The sequence below is a fragment of the Hypomesus nipponensis genome, chromosome 11, assembly GCF_054491055.1.
Source record: "Hypomesus nipponensis isolate SF chromosome 11, ASM5449105v1, whole genome shotgun sequence".
In the NCBI taxonomy this organism is placed as follows: Eukaryota; Metazoa; Chordata; class Actinopteri; order Osmeriformes; family Osmeridae; genus Hypomesus; species Hypomesus nipponensis.
In genome coordinates, this window is record NC_140371.1 from 22,334,070 (window position 1) to 22,355,864 (window position 21,795).

Here is a 21,795-nt window from a genome sequence, read left to right on the forward strand (position 1 = left end):
ATCTTATCAGCTGAGTCTGAGCCCGGGCTGGTGGGTAATGTCTCAGCAGGAAGAGAGAGCAAGATAGAGGGACAGATTGTGCTAGGGTAGGCTATTATAGGATAAAAGATCTTGCATTCAGATCAGTCGCATTCTTTGTCCTCATCTCTCCCTGACTTCCCTTTTTTTTCATTCGTTCTTCTCTCCACTCCCCATCTTTACAACCTGTTATTTCTCTCTGTATTCTCTCTTCTATATATTCTCTCTCTCCCTCTCTCTGCATGCTCCACTTTTTAGATTTGGCAGCACTCCAAGATCTGAAGGAAAAACATTGGAGGCGCAGCCTCATTTTGATGTCTGGTAAAAAGGGAGAGAGGGAGAGAGAGCGAGAGAGAGGGAGAGAGCGAGAGAGAGGGAGAGAGAGAGAGAGCGAGAGAGAGAGGGAGAGAGAGAGCGAGAGAGAGAGAGAGAGAGAGAGAGAGAGAGAGAGAGAGTCCTCATTTCCATTTCACAGACCGGATTCACATTGAATGGTACAGCAGAGAGGTTGAGAGAAAAACAGAGAGATATTGAAAGCAAAAATAAGAGAGGGAGCGAGTCTGATAGAAGGACACACAACTTAAAAAAAAGACAGCGATTAAATGTGAGGCACGTAGAATATGAGCAGTAACTATTAAACACGCAGGGTGGAAACAGACATCAAACCCAGGCTGAAGAGATCTCCCTCAACAACACCTCAGCATAACTAGTTCCACTTGGTATTCCTATGAGTGCTTATTGTGACGCATGCCCATAGGAACGCCTGATTCTGCTGTTAGTAGCCATGGAGAGCGGCCACCTGCCACACCTATACTCTGCTACACTGCCCCACGTGGCATAACGGGCCAAACCCAGGAGATGAAGCTGATCCAGGGGCTCTGGGGGGGAAAGCCAACAATTTCAGGGGAAATTTTACATATCCTGCGGTTTCCTCAGTTCTCCACCTAATTGCTGGTTGGGTCTCCAGCTTTCCCCGGAGCTGAGAGCAGAAGCAGTCATTACTAGTCTCTCAGGAAACCAGGCTCAGCTCCAAAGGGAAACTTTGATTGATGAAAAAAGAGGCAAATTCAAGTGTGTCCTCAATTCAACATCTGGGCTGACCTTGTTTTCCCTGACAGGTCTAAAATTAACCGTAGGATCCGATATACAGGGAGACGAAAAAATGTGGACCAGATTCTCCTTTTGGCACATCCCTCTCTCCTCTCTTGCTCTCGTTCTGGGGATTAAGCATGCCTTTGATTTATAGTTCTAAACATAGATTCATTAGTGAGATAGCTCGCTCTACACCCAGCACTCTGACACTCCATGTGTAATCTCCCCTACCTGCCCCTCCCTTTGGAACAAACAGACAGCGGCGTTTTGAATCCAGCGTGTTGACCTTGCAAGAGTTCTCCAGCACAGACCTGGTCAAGTCTGTCCTGACACAGCCAGCTAAAGGGCATCGACTCCGGCGGAGCAACGTGTCCACTAACACACCTTGAAGAGTACCAATTGCAGGCATGTTGTAATGCAAAGGTACACACAGTATCACTTACTCACACAAACACACATAGGTGGTGCCGACAGTCATAAAGACAAGTTCTGACTCCTCAGAAATCTGGTTGTGAGTCCCACCCTTCTTTACTGCCGTTAACTGCTGACAGCTTCATGTTTATGCTGCAGTGGGATGCACTATGGTTAACCATTAAACATGGAGCCAATGCTGTTTGGTTCACTAACTATGTCAAATGCTGTGTCCTGTCCCTCAAACTGGTTTTCAGTGATCGGGCAACTAGATAAGGAGACTGATAATATCACGGATCATGTTTTGTTGCGATTAGCTATTTAGTCAGCATGGCAATGCTAATACTTTTAAATGTTCGTCCTTATCAACACTTTTTTCCCCCCTCATAGCTTGGTTCTAGAGTACTATGGAGTACAAATTACATTTGTTCCAAACGCTGATAAAACAGTAAATGAATCCTTGTTGGACTTTGGATGAGTGATATCAGACCAGCTGCTCTCAGTCCAGTCAGCGACTAACTGTCTTGCCACATTGTGATAAAACTGTAGCAGGGTCCAAACCATAGAGGGTTCATACAGAAGCACATCAGCAGCGGCAACCATGTGCTTTCACAAGATAAAAGTGAGAGTTTAAACATTAAACGGTCAGGGAGATATGCTGGCCAGGTGCCTAGAAGTTTCCGTTGTAATACAGCCTGTTAAACGAGATCTTCAAGCACACAAAAACAAATGCACACAAGCTGATGCAAGCGTTTGGGGGAATCTGTATTCATATGTTACATATTGCCTCAAGCCGAATTATGAAATTGTTGCAACGAAAATAAATAGCGGACTTGGAAAAGTGTCATGTCAATCCCCGCCCACTGATCGCTGCCTGTCTTTGTTCTGTAGCTCGTTGTTGTTGTAGACCCAACTTTACCTTCTCACAATCATGGGCTTCCTGCAGTATCGGCGTGGCAGAGAGAGAGAGGGAGGAAGAGAGAGAGAGGTAGGGGGGCAGAGAGAGAGGGAGGAAGAGAGAGAGGGAGAGAGGAGGGGCAGAGAGAGGGGGGGGGGAAGGGGGGGTCTACAGGATGTTCCCTGTGTATGACTAAACACACCCTATCCTGCGTCTGTTTCCCACGTACGCTGGTAGCTAGGCAACACTGGAGCGCTGTGTTATGACAGAGCCTTAGGCTCAGTCACTCTCTCCATATTAGGTTCAGCTGGTTGACTTTGCTAAATGGACGCTCACTGAAACCTGTTCTTTCCATTTATAAATACTCCCTCTCTGCTCTGCTGCAGCAGACCGCGGTGGAAGACATGCTGTGATTTAGTCTTTGTTTTCCATGAGCCAAAGTGCAACTAGGACAGGCAAAGTGCTGACCGGGTGAAATAACAAAGTGCAGTGTGTTGGCAGTTTTCCATCCCACAGAACTGATATGGGCTACGTGAATTTCTGTGTCCCACATGATCTAACTGAGCGGATCAAATAAGAACCATGTAAGATAGTAATTATGCAGACACCGTTTATCCCGGTCAAGGGGGTTGACCCTTGTTATACTAATATGTCAATAACTTTCTGAGTGCAAAAAAATCGAACAACTATAGGATCCAAGGAAGGAAGGAAATAGGCCATTATGAGCCTCAAATGGGCAGGGTGATGTTCTGAGGTTAAAAGATAGAGAGGGAGACAGATGGGTCTACCTGTACTATTTTGGAAAAATATTTTTTTACATGAGATTACTTTCTAAAGCGTGTTAACAAAACTTAAAACGCAGTGCACTTGGTGTGCATAATCTCACACACCTACAGGCAACATGTCCTCTTACGCTGACGGTCTGTCAGACCAGCTGAGAACGAGGAAGAATGTAACCCTAAGACAAGCTTTCTATAACATCCATTGGAAGTTTTACTTTTAGTTCTACTTAATCGTGTTTTTTGGCGCTGGCGCCAGATCAAATATGAAGATTCAGGTCTGATCAGGCCTGTTGTGAAGTCTAGGTCAATATTAAAAAAGTGATGCCAAATTCAGTCGGTATGATAAATTGAGTGGGTATGTTTCCTGGACTGTTTTTGTTTAGCTAGAAACTCCGGAAGATGTCCACATCCACAACGCGTGATGCTCTTGACTGAAGAATATAAAGAGTCATTTACAGACGTCACAGTTTCTTAGTAGCATACTGGAGTGGCTGTATCAGTTCGGCTATATACATGGCCTACGTAGGTTAGCACGTGTTCAAGTTATCGGAGAATTTACACCTATACATTTCCAATATTATTATCCAGATCATTAAAAAATGTGCTAAGGTGACAAAAAACGGAAATGGATGTGTCATATTCACTCATTACTTCTGCTTTTTAAGCATGTTTGACTAGTGTCGTCAGCAAGATGTGCAGTTCTCGTGAAAGACCATTAAACAAGGACACTTAGCTAATGTATGCCAGTTCCCCCACTACTGACTCCACAATTTCCATACTGTATGACGCTCAATCTTAAGGGCTATTTCCGACGACAACATTTCCAGCATTGTCATGCAACATAATGCAGGCCTTTCCACCACGTGCCTAGTGAATGTTATAATAATACATTTCAATGTGTATCCTTACACCACACCAGCACGCCTTGTCCCCAACTCAGATAAGAGGACATTCGCGTCTCCAGGACTGTCAATAAGCCCATCTCTCTTCTGCAGGAAGCAGGCGCTGTTCTCCCGCTGCTAAGCACTCACATTCCAGTGCGGTCGAAATGGACTTCGGTGTAAGGAAATACTACGCCTCGTTAAACTCAGTATCCATAGTTACAAACGTGTATCGTTGAAAGAAGGCAAGCTCAGACAGAGAGTTCATACAAGATCAGAAATTGTATTTGGCAATTTTAAACAAGTGCATACAAGTACAGCTAAAAGCATTTCAGTTTTGCCAAGTGCTCGTAGAGTAGCATTAGTCACATTCTACGTTAAACAGGAACTGCCACCAGACCTAGAAGTACATCAATAATTTGTTAAACATCAACAAAGAGGAACGTAGTCCGTTATAATGAGTACATACCTTTATCTTCAAAAATATAGAAACACAATGTATTCAAAAAATCAAAAATTATACAGCCATGTTTACGAAGTATACCCTTCCCTTAGGTCCAATATGTACATAGTCCATTAGTTTGTCTGGATGGTATGTATGTGATATTTATATATTTATATACTCGTATTTTTCGTTTCCCTACCCCCTCCCCCTCCTAAAAAAAAAAATCAAGGGTCTCTTTCCTTTTTTACTTTGACATCTCCTGCAAGGATAGTAGCGATTTCACCTTGCATGAAAGCCCACGGTACGTTTGAACCGACCAAGGGGCACTTCTCTCCGCTGGGACAGTACACTTCACCAGTGGCGCCTTGCTGCTTGATGCTCTCCCGCGAGCACGGAAAGCAGAACTTGTGAGAGGGCACGGAAGGGCACTGAACGAAGTGCGTGTCCTCCAAACGCTCGTGACACAGCGTGCAGCAGAGAGGTATGCTGCCTGGAACTGACGAGTCCGGAATGCTTTGGGGGTGCACTTGGTCCATGCCCGGCACGTGGGGTGTTCCCGCGCCGGAGGCGTCCCTCTGAGCGAGCCGCCTCTGGTTCATGGAGGGCGAGAGGGGACTGCTACTGTTCCTGCGCGTGGTGGAGTGGACCTGGTTGGCATCCTTGGGCGAGTTGTTCCCACCCGCGTTGTCTGCTGCCAGGATGAGAGCTGCCATTGGGGACTGTCCGTTCTGCGCCGCTTCGGGCGGGGTGGTGCGGGAATGCGGGGATATCGTTGAAGGAGCTGAGGAGAAACTTGACGGGGGGACAGGGGGCATTTTCAGTCCATCGGTTAGAGGAGGCAACCACTGTTGTCCCTCTCCATTTAATTTAGTCGCCGTTCCCTCTCCCTCCGGCTCTGGCGACGCTTTTCTCTTCATGCTCCGTGGGTGTTTTCCTCTGTCTGGTGGAAGGGAAGGGTTAAATTTTAGTCGAGGCGTTCAACACAGACAGTGATTAATAATTCACTGGAGAGGAAGCATGCGTTTCCCTTGTTCCGTGCTGCACAGTACCAACTATTAAAAACAACACCTTCTACCATTCGAAAAGTCCATTTATTAAGTGAAAATACATTTGAGATTAGCACAGTACGATCAGTGCTATTGCTGCCCTTTTACTTCACAGATGACCCCCATAGTGCAGCCTACAAGGGTTTATTCTCACAAAAATTAACAGATTATCATTTTATTTAAAAACAAACACCTTCTAACCACTGATATTTTGATAAGACGGTAGCTTACCTGGTTTTGAAGCAGTGGCGCTCGTCTCGTACCCCATCACCCTTTGTTGCATGACTGCATGATCTTTCTTCAGCCTGCTGTCGAAATGGTGAAGAGCCATCAAGTCCTTCACTGTTTTGCCTCTGTTTATCCATTCGTTTTTGTGACTATCGGAGATCTCTGACGTGAGGCTGTCAGGTCTATGTTGCTTATCCTTCGCCTCCCTCTCGTGCTCCGTGCTGGAGACCGATGCTGGTCGCTTGCCGATGTCGCTGGGGCTACCGGACGTCAGTGCGGAGGGGAGACCGATCGGTCTACCATTTACGGCGTGTACAGGGGGCATGCTCCCGTTAACCAAAGGCACTAAATTCGGTGGGACTGCACTATTCCTGCGCGGGTTGGGACTTTGACGGTTCAGTTCTGGTGGGTCGTCTGGTTTAGGAAATCCGTTAGGAACTGGAATGCCGTTAGCCTGTCTCCCTGATTGGTATTCTGGACCCAGTCTGGGTGGACGGTCCGAGGAGAGGGGGTAGCGGTCCAGTGGCTGCGGTGGCCGCGAACCGGGGTCTCCTGCCGAATGGTTGATGGACTGAATTTCTTTTCCCGACAGTTGGGGCTTTCCTGGCCCCGGAGATCTCCCCTCCTGGAAACCATGTGCCCTTTTCAGTTGCCGGGCCGTCTCAATCACAAACTCGATCCGATCTGCTCCTTCGTAGTTGACACATCCCCTGCAGACGGGTTCGGTAAAATCCCAAATCATTGCCCACGGCATGCGGGGCAAATCACATAAATAACATGACTGCCTTCTCGAAGCTGCAACCGCCGCAGACGACATTGCTTTCACAAAACTGACGAAAAATCTTCACCCAGATCTGTGCAAATTCTGTCCCAGCTCTTTAAAACACAGTCAAGGCAAACTCCCGTCTCTCAACTATCTTCCTCTCCCGAATACGGCAACAACAATTAAGTTACAAACAGAACTTCATGACAGTGTGTACTTTACTACGGCGCGCCTCTATCTATCTCCCTCACTCTCTGTCTACAACTGTGCTAGCTCAATGTGGAACAGTGACGTCATCGCCGAACACTAAACTTGTGGCTCGAGCACCAATTCTATTTACTTGATTCTTCGACAGCCCCTTCAGCGCATGCGCTGTCACAATGACTCTGCCCCTCTCTATTTTATCTCTTGAATCGATGCCAAAACTAAAGGCTGCCGCTGACATACTAGAACAAATAACATGTCGCAACATGATCGAACAGAGAAGCACGCATGCCCGTGAACAAATGAGGGTAGTATCCGATTCATACGAAGATTATGAGAAAGTGGTTTTAGAGAATCAAACTTTTGTTTTTTTTTGTGAAAATACCATTCTACTAAACTGCAAATGTCCTTGTTATTCAACCCAATGCATTGGATCAAGATCTCGTGAATGGTTGGACTAATTTCATAGAGCTTAAATGTGGGACCCTGTTCTACAGTAACCAAAATGAATGAGGTGCGTTGCTGTGGACATCGGTTGCGTGTTTGCTCGAGCTCTGCACGAGTTACGCAGTTTGCATAGTGCTCTGCTCGCGACGTCCCAAACAATACTACCGACATAAAGGAGCGGTCATTCGTTCAAATTATCAGAGCAAAATATATATTTTTTGTATAGCCTATATATAATCAATACTTTGTATATAGCCTGGTAGCACACTTCGGTGTTTAAGTCTCTTGTGTTACATCAGCCTTCGGTTCTCAGGAAGCTGCACGAGGTGGGGATTTCCGAGGGACATGCAGGCACTCAGATTTGCTTATAAAGCAAGCAGGAGCACAATACTGATTTTTATAAGAGAAGTCATGTTGATTAGAGCAAGTTAGTCATGAATCGAGAAATAGAACATATTCACGTTTAATCTAAAAGAATAAAAAGGCCACGGGTGATTATAATCCGTTTTTTCTTCTTTATTTACTTTTACATTTAGTCATTTAGCAGACGCTCTTATCCAGAGCGATTTACAGTAATTACAGGGAAATTCCCCCAAGGCAAGTAGGGTGAAGTGCCTTGCCCAATGACATAACTTCATTTTTCACGGCCGGGAATCGAACCGGCAACCTTCTGATTAATAACCCTATTCCCTAACCGCTCAGCCATCTGACCCCCTTATTTTTAAAAGATGATCTTATTTAGTTAGGCTATGCTTAGCCTACTTGTATATAGACAATTGATTATCATTAATGCACCTAACACGTATCAAAAAGTCTTTAAAGCTGAGTAGAGTGTGTGTGTTGTGGGCTGGGTCTGTTTCTGCCTGAGGCCTCGTGTCATTCCTGCAGACTGCGGTTCAGGGCCCGGGTGAGGCAATACCTCTGAAACCTGCACACACAAAGCAGGATACGTTTTTACAAGCCTTTGTGACGTTGGAAGAGGAAGTAAGATTATTCACGTACCCACAATCTGCCTCGCCCATTCAGGGAACATCATCCTGACAGCCCATACACATGATCCTGTGCTGAAGCATAAGGCTGTCCTTGGCTGATGACTGAATCTGCAGTGGTATCATGTACTGCCAAGATAGTAGCCAACTCTGTACAGCTGTATAAAAAGACCCATCCTTCCATTCAGCAAGGCTTTTTGCATGTTGGAGTGTACCACCATCAAGGTGCCCTGACATGACTATTAACATGGTTATAAAAGAGTCCACATATCAGAAGGTCTACATTAAGCACAGTTCAAATAAAATACACAAACTCAGTTACTGAGCTTGGTGGAAAACAGGCCTTTAATATTTGGATCCTTTAGACTCAACCTTAAACACAACGTTATGTAAGATCACAGCATGCTGGGATTCAAATAAAACCTAAATGACCTGATTCTTTAGAAGCGATGTCTTTATATGAAAAGTCTTCACTTAGTCCTGTCTTTACTGAGCACTACCATGGTCGAAAATACTCAACAAAAAATTCAGGGGAAGATAAACTAGTCATTGCTCAGGGGCACCACTTTACCAAATATTTTTGAGGGCCTTTACGCTTTAAAATATAAACGATCCTTAAGGAGCAGTCTGTAGCCTAGTGTGTTCTGTGATGTAGTTGGTAGTCTTATAAATACAGTTGTGGTGAAACAAACAATGGGGTGACTGTGTCACATGACTCTAGATACTGTGAGAACAGGTGTGTACTAACTACCAGTGTTGGTAGTCGTTGCTTAGCTCTGGGCGGCTGGTAGGAAGGAGGGAGGTGTCAACCGGGGGAATACCCAGCATGTGACACAAGCACCATGAGCGCACGTTATTTCTGCACCACTGCATTCCGCCGCCTGTAAAATTTTTAGATCGGCCATCTTTTATTCATGGCTGCAAAATCATTATGTATTCCGTCTGAAGTTTCCTGCATATTGCGGCGTGCAGCTGAATGTTTTTCTTTCTGGTTGTTTCCCCTAGGAGGCAAACAGTTTTGCTGTTATATAACCACATTATCACAACCACATAGCTGAACAATACAAACAACCGAAAGGAGGTACTGTACTCATACATGGTTCTGTTGGTCTGGAGAGAAATGTTCAGAAATCCTGTCTCTAGAACTCCACTAGCTTTTCTCCTCATTTCAAGGCTGTTTTCCTCCTCTGTACTGGAAGTGACCTTTGGCAGAAGGCTACCGCTGTTCCCTTAATATGTCCTTTTATTCAATTGTTGGAAAAAGTAACCATGGACACCAACATACCCTAATTGGAAAGCCACATCCTGTTGACAGCCACAGAGTGTATTTGGTAGAGTTCATTGTTTACATTTTTGCTATTCCCCTGGACAGAATGTTTACTGCTTGTTTACTGCTTAAAGTTAACTTCACAGGACAGAAAATGAGCAAAAACATATACTCCAATCCTGAGAACCAATCACCAGTGACATAAGTATAAAATGGAGGAATTCAAATAAAATGGAGGGTCCCAAGCAAGACAGAAATGCCAGGCGGCTGGAATCTGGGTCTGGAGGCTGCAGAGTGATGTCATAGGGTCCAGAGCGAGAGGAGAGAGAAAAACAAGCCTCCTTCTTTATTCTGATCCTCTTTGCAGTCCCAGCAGGGGGGAGGGGCTGGCCGGCAGCCAAGGCAAGGGCTGCTGGGAAATGGAAAAGGATGCCAAGCAGGCCCCGCCGCCAACATTAGAAGCTCACATCTTTGTTCTCAGAAACCTGGTGTGCTGCCAAAGGCCTCATTTCAGCTCCATGGCATGATTACACTGGATGTAGGCCAACTACTGAGAGCTCCCCCTCTCTCCCTCTCTCTCCCTCCCTCTCTCTCTCTCCCTCCCCTCTCCCTCCCTCTCTCTCTCCCTCGCTCGCTCTCTCTCCCTCCCTCTCTCTCTCTCACTCCCTCGCTCGCTCTCTCTCTCTATCTCCCTCTCTCCCCCCTCTCTCTCCCTCTCTCCCCCCTCTGCTCCCCCTCTTTTTCCACTGCCTTCAAAGGCTTTCTGCCAAACATGCAGCAGTTGCCATGGCTGCAGAGAGAGGAACATTGAAAAGGCACAGATGTGCCACATGTGCAGCTATTTGGAAGACAGTGTAACATACCCCTTCATCTGCCCTGTTTGTCACAGGTTGAAAATGACAACAGAAAGTGGGGAAATATTCCAAAATAACAAGTGTACCAGTTTTCTGTTTGTGCTGGTGGTAATGATATCTACTCCCACCGTCAGACTAGTTTGACAGCCATAAACACAGTAGACAACCATAAACTGTGGTCAGAAGATCTACGATGTGGGTTGGTTCTGTTTGGTGAAACTGTTGACATCATTGTCCCATCCTGTGGAAACCCCCTGATACTCTCATTAACATGCAGCAGAGTGCAGACAACACATCATCCAGCCCACGTGCAGATGCAGTACTACATGCTAAGCACTAGTAGGAGGTGCTAAACTTTACCACAACAGTACATTTACAAACACGTCATTACAGTCAACCTTCCTGTTTATTTTACAGAGCAGGTGACTTGTTTAGGCCAGCCATGTTACATAATTGACATAATGACTAAGCAAATCAGAATCCAACGCAATGACATGCATATTTACTGTGCCATATATTAAATATTTGTCAATTGAGTAATGATGATAGGGATGTAAAACGTGTTTGGCACGCCGTATATGTAAATCCTGACTAGCCCTGCCTGACTCAAACACCAGCAGGTTACATTCCTGCCATTCTGCAGGAGTGGCTCTCTGTTTCAGAGAAAGGAGAGTTGAAGCCTGGGGGAATGTCATCATTAACAGCCACTCCCCTTCAAAACATCACTTCCTGGATGACTAGCGTGTTCTGGAGCTGTCCTTTGGGCACGCCCTTGGGAAGAGAGAACAGCTCTCTCTGCATGTTGTAAATAAGCAACGTGCAGACAGGATTCTACTTGAAAGCCAAAGCGCTTGTGCTTTTTAATGTGCGGGTGTGCACTTGTCTTGTCTTGTTTTGTTTTTTTACAAAAGGAGAATTTGTCAATGTCTCGGAAATGTTACCTAATGGTATTTTCCTGCAGATAGTAACTGAAGCACGGAAGTATTTTTTTATAAAACATTTACATTGACACCATTGTTATCTTTTATTTCCTGGAACAAGACATTGAATTGTGCAATTCTTCCCAGAGCTCAAGTTCAGGTGGAGTTGGCCGGTGTGATCTCCCATTCACAGTGTTGTGTAAATCAGGTGTGACCGTCACATTCACACACTCGCCTCGCTCACCTTGCCTTCCTGGAGTTCTGAAGGGAGAAATATACTTACATTCCAACCATGGGCTTCTCAGTAAGAGGTATTCACTGTGCTTCACACGGGCTTGTGGGGACATTCTGTGCCTTTCATTCTCTTTTCTTCTGCTGTTGTGTTTGGACACACGTGTATTGTACACACACACACACAGCCTTCTGTGAATGAAATCAAAGATAACCACTGCCTAAGGATGAACAAACTCTGCCAAACTCCTCTCCTGTTCAAGTCAAACTAACCCAGATATTAGGCTGTCACATGCAGTGCACACACAGCAGAAGTATGGCATCTCAAACTGATTTAGGAAGTTTCTCATTCAACTGAATAAGCTTGAAGATGGTCATGTTGAGAAGTAGGAATGAGACGGTTTGTGGTTGGACACAGAGTCCGTGCAGAGCTGGGAGCAGGAGATTAGATCAAGAGACTCATGTGTTGTCTGGGGGAGATACTGTAATGGTTGTACACAGATGTTTTGGTCTCATCTAGAACAGGACTTGGAAACAGTCAGATCATCAGTCACAGTCCCAACAGACTCTGTACTGCTGCAGATTTACTGAGGAAGACGTTTCTGGAATGGTTTCTATTCTCTTGACGAGGTGACTGGAGCCCCTCCCTCGCTCTGCCATTATCTACTTTATGGGGGAAGTTTCATCAGACGCATTCTGTGCCAGTAATGCACTTCCCCCCCTTCTCATCAAAGTGCAAGTTGTCACAATAAGATGGCGTGGCCTTCATTTTCCGCCCGTCTGCTTTGTGGTTCTGATCCATGAACAGCTGGAGATCATCAGTCCAGGATCCCGCTCCTACCATGGAGACAGACAGACGGACAGGGGGGTGGGAGGCTAAACTGCCCCTAGCCAGGGCAACGAGGCTTCCAGATACAGCTGTCTGGGCTGCCCACATCCCCCCACCCATCCAGTTTAAAGGCTGAATGTGGAGAACAGCTCTTCCAAAGAAAGCAGGGAGAAAAACTTGAAAGCTGATTGTGTCGGGTGATGGGAATTCCTCATTCCAAAATAAAATAAAATGTTTAATCATCAACTGGATGTTTGGATTGATTATGTGACTTCACATCATGTATTCTATGGGAGAATGACGCTGAGTATGACGCTGGGAGCTAATTTACTCCTCATTACTTGCTTATAAAGATACTGAAACTGCTGTAATTGAAACCTGTTTTAGTTTTTCAAATAATTTTCATACCTTTCCAATTTCAATGTTTCCAAATAACGTGAACAAATTGTTTTTCAATCAATAATATATACTCATATCACATTATTGCTTGTTTGAAAAGGGTAAGAAGATTTTATTGTTGTAATGCTATAAAACACACAAATATCCAAATATCCACCTCTTGCCAAAAGGTGCAAGGTCAGGAAATACGAACGCAGCTTGTAAATGATCTGTGTGGCGTGTTGGAGTCAGTAACATGCCACAGAGCCAAGAGCTCATGGCCGGGGACAGACAGTCCCCCGAACACAGAGTGTACCTGTGGGGAGGCAGGAGAGCAGCATGACCAGCAGAGCAGCATGACCAGCAGAGCAGCATGACCAGCAGAGCAGCATGACCAGCAGAGCAACATGACCAGCAGAGCAACATGACCAGCAGAGCAGCATGACCAGCAGAGCAACATGACCAGCAGAGCAGCATGACCAGCAGAGCAGCATGACCAGCAGAGCAACATGACCAGAAGAGCAGCATGACCAGCAGAGCAACATGACCAGCAGAGCAGCATGACCAGCAGAGCAGCATGACCAGCAGAGCAGCATGACCAGCAGAGCAACATGACCAGCAGAGCAGCATGACCAGCAGAGCAACATGACCAGCAGAGCAGCATGACCAGCAGAGCAGCATGACCAGCAGAGCAACATGACCAGAAGAGCAGCATGACCAGCAGAGCAGCATGACCAGCAGAGCAACATGACCAGCAGAGCAACATGACCAGCAGAGCAGCATGACCAGCAGAGCAACATGACCAGCAGAGCAGCATGACCAGCAGAGCAACATGACCAGCAGAGCAGCATGACCAGCAGAGCAGCATGACCAGCAGAGCAACATGACCAGCAGAGCAGCATGACCAGCAGAGCAACATGACCAGCAGAGCAGCATGACCAGCAGAGCAACATGACCAGCAGAGCAGCATGACCAGCAGAGCAGCATGACCAGCAGAGCAGCATGACCAGCAGAGCAACATGACCAGCATGACCAGCAGAGCAGCATGACCAGCAGAGCAACATGACCAGCAGAGCAGCATGACCAGCAGAGCAACATGACCAGCAGAGCAGCATGACCAGCAGAGCAACATGACCAGCAGAGCAACATGACCAGCAGAGCAACATGACCAGCAGAGCAGCATGACCAGCAGAACAGCATGACCAGCAGAGCAGCATGACCAGCAGAGCAGCACTGTGGGAAAGGTCAGCACCCTGGGAGCAGCCAGATAAGCCCTCCACGATACGACGCTGCATGTTTGTGTTGCGCAACTGTAACGAGCACGCTGCAGATAAAGGAGAAGTTTGCTCAGGCTGGAGTCTGCGCTGCCTTGTCTGAGCAAAGGGCATTTCAGGATCGGGTGTGGCAAAAGCTCGTGTTATCTCTGAGCAGCTAGAATTCCCATTTTGTGATTGGCCCTCTGGACTGGGTGGGGTTTTTAAGGGTTGTTTACAGTGGTTCTACTGGTTTGGTTATAATTTGTGTATCTATGGAGCTCATCAAGTTTGGTGTTCCTTCCTCTCTCCCGTAAAGCATGTTATCCGGACAGACGTGAAACTTGACCTTGCTCCATGCAAATCATTAAAAGCTGTCTTCACAAAGGAGGCTGGAGTTCAGCCCCAGGCCCGCCACACAAAGGCAGGGAGGAGCCATGGCAGACAGCCTTGAAGAGGAAATGCTTTTCACACCGGCTGACAGGACTGACTGCACCCTGGGTTGTGCTGAAGGACACCTGCTCTCTCCCTCCCCTCTCCTCTACCCCCCCTCCTCTACCCCCCCACCCTCTGCTCTACCCCCCCTCCTCTACCCCCCCACCCTCTGCTCTACTCCCTCCTACTTCACTCCCCCCCCCTTTACCCCCCCTCCTCTACCCCCCCCTCTACCCCCCCACCCCCTCCTCTACCCCCCCCTCTACCCCCCCACCCCCCCCTCTCCCCCCCCTCCTCTACCCCCCCTCCTCTACCCCCCCACCCCCTCCTCTACCCCCCCCCCTCTACCCCCCCTCCTCCCCAGAACAGGGCTCAGCCTGTGGTAGCCTTGCCTGTATCTCTCTCTCAGTCACATGTGGCTGCCACCATCCTGCCATGTCAGTGACCTCATTACAGCAGTTTGTCCCTCCCTGACTCCTCTGATCATCTATCATTTCTTTCTTTTCCCCTCTCTCTGTCTCTCTGTGTCTCTCTCTCTCTTTCTGTCTCTCTCTCTCTTTCTGTCTCTCTCTCTCTCTCTCTGTCTCTCTCTGTTTCTCTCTCTCTCCCTCCCTCTCTCCCGCTCTCTCATATAAGAGTCCTAGTTGCCAAGCTGCTGTTGCTTAACAACGGCAAGAACAAAGTTCAACCCTGTTTAAGAAAAAAGCTCCACAAATCTCACATGATTCTGAAAACGCACACATCTCACACACAAACACACAGACCTCACATGATTCTTGTTCAGTTAACAATTGGCAGCTGGGGGAGGGGTGGAAGGGCTGGGGGAGGGGTGGGGTGGTGGAGGGGCTGGAGGGGCAGGGCCAGTGATCCTGGTTCTGGACAAACAGACCTCCGTATTGGCTGTTTGCTCTGGTGTTAGCCAAGTCAGCCACTGATTGGTCAAAGCTTTCTAACAATAACACAGATACATGAAGAGACATGAGCTGTCAGGCTGGAGTCATCTGAGATGACACACACAGTCCTCTCCTGGACACCCAACATGAGCCCCGGACTGAGGAAGGGTTACATTGTGAAACTGCTCTGTCACAAGACAGGGGCCTCTCTGGAATGCTGCTGCAACACATGCTGGCGTCGCTGAGGTTAAACGTTAAGCTGTAGCCTTGGGTACATACACACACACAATTCAGTTGTCAAAGGGGCGGAGTTGTTGGCTGTTTGCCAGATCTAAAGCCAGTCACCAGTTTCTATTGGACTTTTCTGTTTATCTAGTTTTATCTTAACCTCCTTCCAACAGTCAAAGACTTCACAGGAATTCTTCAGTCCTTAGGTGCTGCATGGTGTCTTATCTACAGACTGCCACAGAGACCTACTTGTCAAGACTTTCAGAACAGTTCAGAAGTTCCTCTTCATGAGGTGGCACTCATGGTTTCAAATGAAATCAAACATTATTTGTACAGACCTTTTTACAAGCTATGTCACAGAGGGCTTCACATAAGCCCACAGAACTGCCCCTCAACCAACCTAAACCCTCAAGGAAGACAAGGAAAAACTCCCAGAAACAAACTCTGTCGGCCGGTGACAGAGAGAGAGGTGCAGACCAGAGGGATGACAGAGAGAGGTGCAGACCAGAGGGGTGACAGAGAGAGGTGCAGACCAGAGGGGTGACAGAGAGGTGCAGACCAGAGGGGTGACAGAGAGAGAGGTGCAGACCAGAGGGGTGACAGAGAGAGAGGTGCAGACCAGAGGGGTGACAGAGAGAGAGGTGCAGACCAGAGGGGTGACAGAGAGGTGCAGACCAGAGGGGTGACAGAGAGAGGTGCAGACCAGAGGGGTGACAGAGAGAGGTGCAGACCAGAGGGGTGACAGAGAGGTGCAGACCACAGGCTGAACACAGTGATGCAGCAAGGATAGAGAATAAAATGTGCAAATGGATGTTGAAAGGTGTTACTGTACTATGATATCACCAAGTTAACAGTATTACTAGGTGTGGAAGGCAGAGAAGGTTTGGTAACTCTTGAGGGAGGGGGGGGGGGGGGTCTGACGTCCGCTCAGAGAGACTTCACAGGGTTCAGCCACACACCCTTTATTCATCAAACAATCACACTCCTGTGTACCTCTGCTATACTGGCCAGTTCTTCACCTCAGCAGAGACAATCTGGATTTGGTCCACATAAGCTCAAGTGACCATTTGGCTTTTTTACACACATGAAAGCATGGAACAGAAATGACTGTGATGTTGAGTTGATATGGATGGTGTTCAATTGTTTCTTTCCTTCAACTAGTGGCGTTGTGTTGTAGGTGTGGCTTCTAACACGTACATGAGTGCACTACTAAAAGGTTAAGTTTCAGTTAAATATGCAGAGCTCTGAGAAATCCCTGCTTAACAATTCCAGGAAAGCCTGTTCACCTGGAAGCCTCGTGACTTCCCGTGTCCAGGCAGTTTGGCTGACTGCAGCTTACACTGGTGGAGGAAACACACTGAACGTCAGACATGTTCTCCAGGGCTGAAGCAGAATCAGGCATTAGGGCTCACGTAATGCCGGCCATGAACTCAAATGCCCCGGCAAAGCCTTGATGATATTTCCACCCTGCTTGGCAGATTGACAGCACAGTGAGAGCAGGGACTGGCTGGCGTTGTGCATGAGCGGGCCCTGCTTGTTCTGCTCTTGGTGTTTCCCTGTGCATGCATGACCCCCCCTCCATTCTCTCCCAGTGATTACTGTCATTCCTGCCTGGCAACTAGGACTGGCAGTTTAACAAACCCACACTTCCACTGAGCATTGTTGTGAGACCACAGCAACAGACAACACACAGTGACGCCATGACAACGCCTGGGGAGAATCTAGAGCAGAAGTCCCTTTCCGTGTCACATCCAGCTGTCGGCATGGTGACCTCACCCTCACCACGGTAACCTCACGCCCAGCCAGGCAGTCTGCTGGTGCGGTGTTTTCTGGTGAACATGCAAACCAGCACATTCCTCACAGAACAGAGACACACAGAAACAAGCTCAACTTGCACTGTGGGAGCGGGGATAAACCAAACAAACACAATACTTGCAAAACTCTGCATGCATGCATACACCCACACTCACACACACACACACACACATACTCCCAGCAAGCTGAGACGTGGATCAGTCGTGGCCACTGATTCAGGCTGTCTCTGCTTAGTCAGCATTCAGCCCTCAGCCTGCTCTCTCTGTTCCACCCAGAGCCGAGCGGTAACAGCAGAGCTAACCACACAGAGGATCCATCTCTCACAGCTGATTGGCCCTGATGCTAACCTGACAGGCACAGGAAGCAGCCTGTGTGAGTGAGGGAGACAGACAGGAGACAGAAGCTAGTCGAAAGACAGAGAGACAGAGAGAGAGAGACAGAGAGAGAGAGAGAGAGAGAGAGAGAGAGAGAGAGAGAGAGAGAGAGAGAGAGAGTGTGCGTGCGTGCGTGGGTGCGTGCGTGCGTGCTCCTTGTGACTGGGTGTTTACACACTGAAGATGCAGGTTCTGCTCCTAGTCAAAACATCTCAGTCATTAGAACATCTGTTGTTTATCGTCCAAAATGTTTACATAGAAGGTTCCAGACTTGCTAGTCCAGGAAAGCCTGCTGTGTTTCCCTGTGCTCTGGAAGGCAGCTGTGTTTCCCTGGGCTCTGGAAGGCAGCGAGGGTTGTGTTGCTTTAAGACACCAACGGCGTCATCCGCCCTGTCAGACTGGAGAGTCTAGGCGACCCTCCCCCCTCTACCTCCCCTGCCACCCCTCCCTCCCCCATGTCTCCATGTGAAGGTCAGATGGTGGGAGAACCTCCCCCCGGCCCCCCCGCCCTTTCCCTCCCCCACTGTCCTCTCCCTCCCTCCCCCCCTCCCCGCCTCCCTCCCTCCCTCCTTCCCCCCTGTCCCTCCCTCCCTCCCCCCTCCCCGCCTCCCTCCCTCCCTCCTTCCCCCCTGTCCCTCCCTCCCTCCCCCCTGTCCCTCCCCTCCTCCCTCCCTCCTTCCCCCCCTGTCCGTCCCTACCCCCCTCCATCCTTCCCTCCTTCCCCCCTGTCCCTCCCTCCCTCCCCCCTGTCCCTCCCCTCCTCCCTCCCTCCTTCCCCCCCTGTCCGTCCCTACCCCCCTCCATCCTTCCCTCCTTCCCCCCCTGTCCCTCCCTCCCTCCCCCCTCCCCGCCTCCCTCCCTCCCTCCTTCCCCCCTGTCCCTCCCTCCCTCCCCCCTGTCCCTCCCCTCCTCCCTCCCTCCCTCCCTCCCCCCTGTCCCTCCCCTCCTCCCTCCCTCCTTCCCCCCCTGTCCGTCCCTACCCCCCTCCATCCTTCCCTCCTTCCCCCCCTGTCCCTCCCTCCCTCCCCCCTCCCTCCCTCCCCGCCTCCCCATCTCCCTCCCTCCCCCCCTGTCCCTCCCCCCTCCCTCCCCAGGAATGCTGTGTGATGACAGCCCCTCCCATCTGCCGCTGATGTGCTGTCCTGGGGCCTTGCCATCCAGTCTAGTGAGCAGCCAGATCGATGGAGCGAACACACACAGGGACTCGCTGACGCAGGCCCGCGGACACGCACATGCGCACGCACGCATTGTTCGCATTCAACAACACACGCGGCCACTGCAGCATGCATGCTCGCATGACTGTGATCTGCAGACATACAAAGGGCTTAGCGCAGCCACGCATGCAGGAAAACACTCACACGGCAGCACTGAGGGGATGAATCAGACCAAACGTTAGTCACATCCCCCCCACCGCCCACCGCCCCCTCACAGTGCTGTTACATCCTCAGCTCATCTACTGACCCTGATGCACCCGAACAAAGAGCAGAGTGGCGTGAGGGCAGGAGAGAGGCTGGCGGCTACAGGCTGGCCTGTTTCCCTGATCCCTGTATGGGGAGGATGACAGCGTGCCTGCCCGGCTCCTAACCCCAACTCTTCATGGAATTCTGAACACAAAACTAACTAAACAAGTTCCTGCTATTTGCTATTCACAAGGATACTTCTGGTCCCCACAAGAACAGCTAATCAAGTCCATACACACACTTACACATCCTGTACACACACTTACACATACTGTACACACACACACACACACCCACCTATTATCCCATGAATAATGTACGTGCTCGTTCCCTCTCTGTGTGAGCAGGCTGTCTGAGCTGCTGTGACAGGGCGTCTGGGGAACGCCACCCTGGACAAGGCGAGGTGAGAAGGGACCTTCAAGCAGGATCCAGCGTACAGCAGATCGCCAGCCTCCCCCGTCCCCTCCCAGTGTGACTCAGTGTGGCAGGCCTGCAGACACAGACGAGGGACAGACACATGCAGACCGCTCATCAAGCTCTGGGATCCCCACATCAACCCCCACTCCTTTGCCGACAGAGCGAACGCGTAAGACAGCCCCTGCGTGTCGCACACGGCTACCGCATATTATTGTTCCTTACGAGGCAGGAAATGAGATCCTCTCCTTTGCTTCACGATGTGGATAATTAAAAACTGTTAGTGCTGAGGACAAGCCAGAGTGTTCTTTTATTTTGCAGAATCGCGCTCAATGTCTTCTGATGTGGAAATGAACACCTCCTTGAGTTCTTTGTTCTACAGAAGCCTACTCAGGCTTCATTCATTCAGACATGAACGCCCTTCATGTCTGAAGGACGTTCAAACAGCAGAGAGAAGCGGGACAAGAAACACCTGGATGACCCCTGGATGACCCCTGGATGAGACGCATCACGAAGCTCTACAAGAACCTGGCAGATCAGATCATCTTTTCTTCATTTTGGTGCTTTTACCCACAGCAGCAGACAGGAACTCGTGAACCACCCAGCAGAAGATCAGGGGTTAGAAGTGGAGTTCTGACAGTATTTCTGTGGTTAGAGTTAGTAACATCAACTTAACAGTTAGTCTCTATGGAAATGTTGCCCAGGTTCATTTTAAAGGAGAATAATATTGACATTATATTCACAGGGCACGAGCACACTGATATGACACTCTGCTCTTCGCTGATATCCTGCTTTCTCAATCTCCTCTCTTAGTCTAACGTTGGCAAGACAGGAATTATCACAAAGCACTCCAGATGCTTAAAGCTCTAACCTTTCTCCACCACCCCACCCCTCCTCAGCTGTACTGATGACTCCAGGGCTGCTAAATCAAGCGCCCCTGTCATCCCTTCACGTGACTGTAACTCCACATGAGCGCAGCCCTCAGGGGCGCTGGAGCTGGGCTCAATTAACCCGCTTTAGATACATTAATAGCACTCATCTCATGACTAAGAAAATGATTGAACCACAGTTCACCTGCTTAGTCCTTCAGCTCACCTGACAGTAACACACACAGGCTAAGAGCTGTGAAGCCATGCTCAACGTTAGCAGCGTTTCTGAGCCTTACAGAGAGTAAAGTGTCCTAGCAGAGGGGTTATTCCATCTGAAATACTGCAACCCAATCAAAAATACTGTTCCAAAAATACACACACACACACACACAAAGATACACTCATGGTTGGGCACACACACCTTAAAACATCTGCAGTTCAAAGCGACAGCTGTGTTCCACTGTCTAAACAGGACTTGACAGACATCTGAAGCCCATAATGGGATCCCTGAAATGGATTTATCCTCTCACTTCATCTCTCTCTCCCTCTCTCTCCCTCTCTTTCTCCCTCTCTCTCCATTTATCGTTCATCCAGTGTGGCTGCGGTCAAAGTCTGCCCGGATACCCGAGGATCAAGGGTTTTCCCCGGTAACCCGGGGGATCAGAATAGGGTCTGTGTGGAGGGAAGACATATTTTCCTGCCTCACTGCCTCTTCAAACAGAGGCGTGTCTAGCTGATCTTGTGTGTTTCTGTTTGAAGTGTGTGCCTTTATTTAACACCCAACATGATTTATGAGAAGACAGACAGCCTCTGGCCACGTCTCCACAGAGAGACGGGTTTTCCCTGCAAACATGAGTTGGGCTGGGCGCCGGAGGAGGCGATGCGTGAGTGCGTGAGTGACTGACTTCAGCTCCCATAGAAACACTCTCCAATAACAGTTGAGCTGGCCTGGCTGACGTCATCAGGGCAGCTTTCTGAGAACCAGACACGGCAGACAGGCAGGCAGACAGACAGGCAGGCAGGCAGACAGACAGGCAGGCAGGCAGACAGGCAGGCAGGCAGGCAGGCAGACAGGCAGGCAGGCAGACAGGCAGACAGGCAGACTATCCTCACAACAACAGCTGCCAGTTCAACTGTAGCCCAGAGCAGTAAGCTAGTTGGGTTGTTGCATGCTTGTGCCACAAACGCCATTTCTGAACAAGGTGTGTTTTGGCCCAATTGAGCACTGACATTTGACACCCATTCAGCCATTTCCGAAGATTACATCTCAATGTGGAATTTTATTCTAAAGAGGCCTTTGACAGAGAGAGTCCTGTGTAATCAATCCCTCTGAACTCTTGTGCTTTAATCCTGGCCTGGGGCTCAGGAGGG

The 21,795-nt window shown here is 48.8% G+C and overlaps 1 protein-coding gene across 1 annotated transcript; it reads right to left on the reverse strand.

The window, feature by feature from the left end:
• Window positions 1-4,345: 4,345 nt before the first annotated feature.
• Window positions 4,346-6,883, reverse strand: irf2bp2a (interferon regulatory factor 2 binding protein 2a). The gene is made up of 2 exons (XM_084710180.1): window positions 5,805-6,883; window positions 4,346-5,467 (listed from the first exon to the last, which is right to left on the reverse strand). The coding sequence occupies exons 1-2, from the start codon at window positions 6,616-6,618 to the stop codon at window positions 4,752-4,754; spliced, it is 1,530 nt and encodes a 509-aa protein (XP_084566306.1). The 5' UTR covers window positions 6,619-6,883; the 3' UTR covers window positions 4,346-4,751.
• Window positions 6,884-21,795: the final 14,912 nt, after the last annotated feature.

Excerpts from the sequence above, each read along its gene's own strand:
- irf2bp2a (XM_084710180.1), bottom strand. The coding sequence starts at position 6,618 with ATGTCGTCTGCGGCGGTTGCAGCTTCGAGAAGGCAGTCATGTTATTTA. Across the intron at positions 5,468-5,804 it reads CGCCACTGCTTCAAAACCAG|ACAGAGGAAAACACCCACGG; the intron begins GTAAGCTACCGT and ends CCCTTCCACCAG.